A 2,397-nucleotide genomic window follows, 5' to 3' on the forward strand; every position below is an offset into this window, starting at 1 on the left:
CCCAAGTCCCCAGGATCGGCCCCTCCCCAGGTCACCGCTCCCCCACCGTCCCTCGCGGCCTCCGCCCCGCCCCGGCGCCTTCAGCTCCAGCTGCGTCCCCTTAGCCCTGGGTCTCCTTAGTTGTCAGCCCCTTCAGCCCCTCCCCTTTAGAGGCGCCCCAGTCCTCCGTCTCCTCACCGGGGTTGGCAGTAGTCGCCGCCATGGCCGTAGATGCCACCGCCGCCGCGCCACCCCCCCCCAGTGGGAGGAGCCGCCGCCACCGAACCGGGAGGGAGGGGAAGAGAAAGGCCACTCCCCAGAAGCGGCGCCTGACCGCCGCCTCCGCTACCGCGGAATCCAAGATGGCGGCTTCAGCAGCCCCCACCATCCCAGCCCCTGTGGCGAAGAGACCCCGCCTATGTCGTGGGCGGAGTCAGCACACGACCAGCCTCCTAGAAAAAAATTGACCAATAAAAATGCCAAATCGACCAAGGGCGGGGCTACTCCCTGCGCCAGCCAGTCCAGTGGAGGGAGGGCGAGGAAGAAGTCCAGCTGTCTCCCTAACCCCGCCCACCTTGCGTAAGAGGTCAATGACCGAGTAACGTCATTGAAATGCAATTAAAATGGGTATTTTAGGCAGGGCGCGGTGGCTCCCGCCTGTAATCCCAGCACTTTGGGAGGCCGAGGCCGGCGGATCACCTGTGGTCAGGGGTTTGAAACCAGCCGTGGCCAACATGGCGAAAACCCCGTGTCTACTAAAAATACAAAATTAGCTGCGCGTGGTGGCACATGCCTGTAATCCCAGCTTCTTGGGAGGCTGAGGCAGGAGAATCGCTTGAACCTGGGAGGCAGAGGTTGCAGTGAACTGAGATCGCGCCACGCCACTGTACTCCTCTGGGCAACCGAGAGCAAAACTCCGTCTCTGAAAAAAAAAAAGATATTTTACTAAAAAAAGGATATTTGACTAAAAACCTTCTCTTGGTGGTGGATTCGTCTGAGTGGTTGCCCTGCAGACAACTTATCTTGTAAATCCTCTTTAGGTACTCTAATACTTAAACTTCACATAGTGATTTGTAATCCTTTCCAGTTTTTTTCCTGTTTTAAGGACTTTTGTCCCTGGTGAAAACAGTTAAATGACTAACTTTTTAATGCCTGCTATGAAACTGGTAGTGTAAAAGGATCTGGGTGTTAACGGTTTGGTATGGGAGATATTGCCAGCCAAAACTGGAGGCAATGGATGAAGAAACTATTTTGAGAATGGGTAACTTCCTTTGGTCAGTGATAGGGATATAGTGAGGAGTTTTGTTTCTTTGTTTGTATTTGAGACGGAGTCTCGCTCTGTCATCCAGGCTGGAGTGTAGTGGCGCAATCTCGGCTCACTGCAACCTCTACCTCCCTGGTTCAAGCAATTCCCCTGCCTCAGCCTCCTGAGTAGCTGGGATTACAGGCGCACGCCACCCGCCTGGCTAATTTTTTGTGTTTTTAGTAGAGATGGGGTTTCACGATGTTGGCCAGACTGGTCTCGAACTCCTGACCTCAGGCAATCCGCCCACCTCAGCCTCCCAAAGTGCTGGGATTACAGGCGTGAGCCACCACACCCGGCCAGTGAGGAGTTTTTAATAGGGAATCAATAAGATGATGGCTGTGCAGATTTATTTTCTTTTTTCTTTTTTCTTAATTTTTTTCCGAGACAGAGTCTTGCTCTGTCGCCCAAGCTGCAGTGCAGCGGTGCGATCTTGGCTCACTGCAACATCCACCTCCCGGGTTCAAGCAGTTATCCTGCCTCAGCCTCCCGAGTAGCTGGGATTACAGATGTACGCCCCCACGCCCAGCTAATTTTTGTTTCCTGATAATAGGAAGCATTGAGCTATTTGAGGTAGGCACTGTCCAAAATGCTTTGTATGTATTTACTCATTTAATCCTCACAACGATGAGGTAGGTTCTACTACTATTTCCATTTTGCAATTAAGGAAACAGAAACAAAGAGGTTAAGCAAAGGACATCCAGCAGGTAAGTAATGTGGGAGGCAAACTAAAGGAGTCTGACACTGGAGACCTGTTCCACCCATCCCCCTATTTTAGCACTACAGTTTTAGCACTACAAAGTACTGTCTTGTCATGTATCACTCACAAAATGTTTAATACAAATTTAATTAAAATTTTAATTATGCTATTGAACATCTTTGTATTCTTAGAAGTTGTATATGTACTGTGCAGATTACATTGATCCACTTATTTAGTTCACTGCAAAGGTATTTTACCATAATTTGCATATTATTGTTTATATCTGTTAAAATTTCATTTTTCTTTCATTTTGTTGTTATATTTATAATTCACCAAAAAGAAAAAAAATCATCCACTCAAAAGAAATGCACTGGCTGGGCCGGGTGGGGTGGCTGTAATCCCAGCACTTCGGGAG

General features: G+C 49.4%; 1 protein-coding gene across 4 annotated transcripts in view; it reads right to left on the minus strand.

Moving 5' to 3' along the window:
- Positions 1–393, minus strand: part of ARNT (aryl hydrocarbon receptor nuclear translocator) — a 62,995-nt gene extending 62,602 nt beyond the window's left edge. For all 4 annotated transcript variants that reach the window (XM_011937802.1, XM_011937800.1, XM_011937799.1 and 1 more), the window contains exon 1: positions 178–393. In XM_011937802.1, the coding sequence (XP_011793192.1) occupies positions 178–367 (190 nt within the window). In that variant the 5' untranslated portion in view covers positions 368–393. The remainder of the gene's footprint in view (positions 1–177) is intronic.
- Between the last annotated feature and the right edge of the window lie 2,004 nt (positions 394–2,397).

The sequence above is a fragment of the Colobus angolensis genome, unplaced genomic scaffold (genome assembly GCF_000951035.1).
Source record: "Colobus angolensis palliatus isolate OR3802 unplaced genomic scaffold, Cang.pa_1.0 Scaffold169, whole genome shotgun sequence".
Classification (NCBI taxonomy): domain Eukaryota; kingdom Metazoa; phylum Chordata; class Mammalia; order Primates; family Cercopithecidae; genus Colobus; species Colobus angolensis.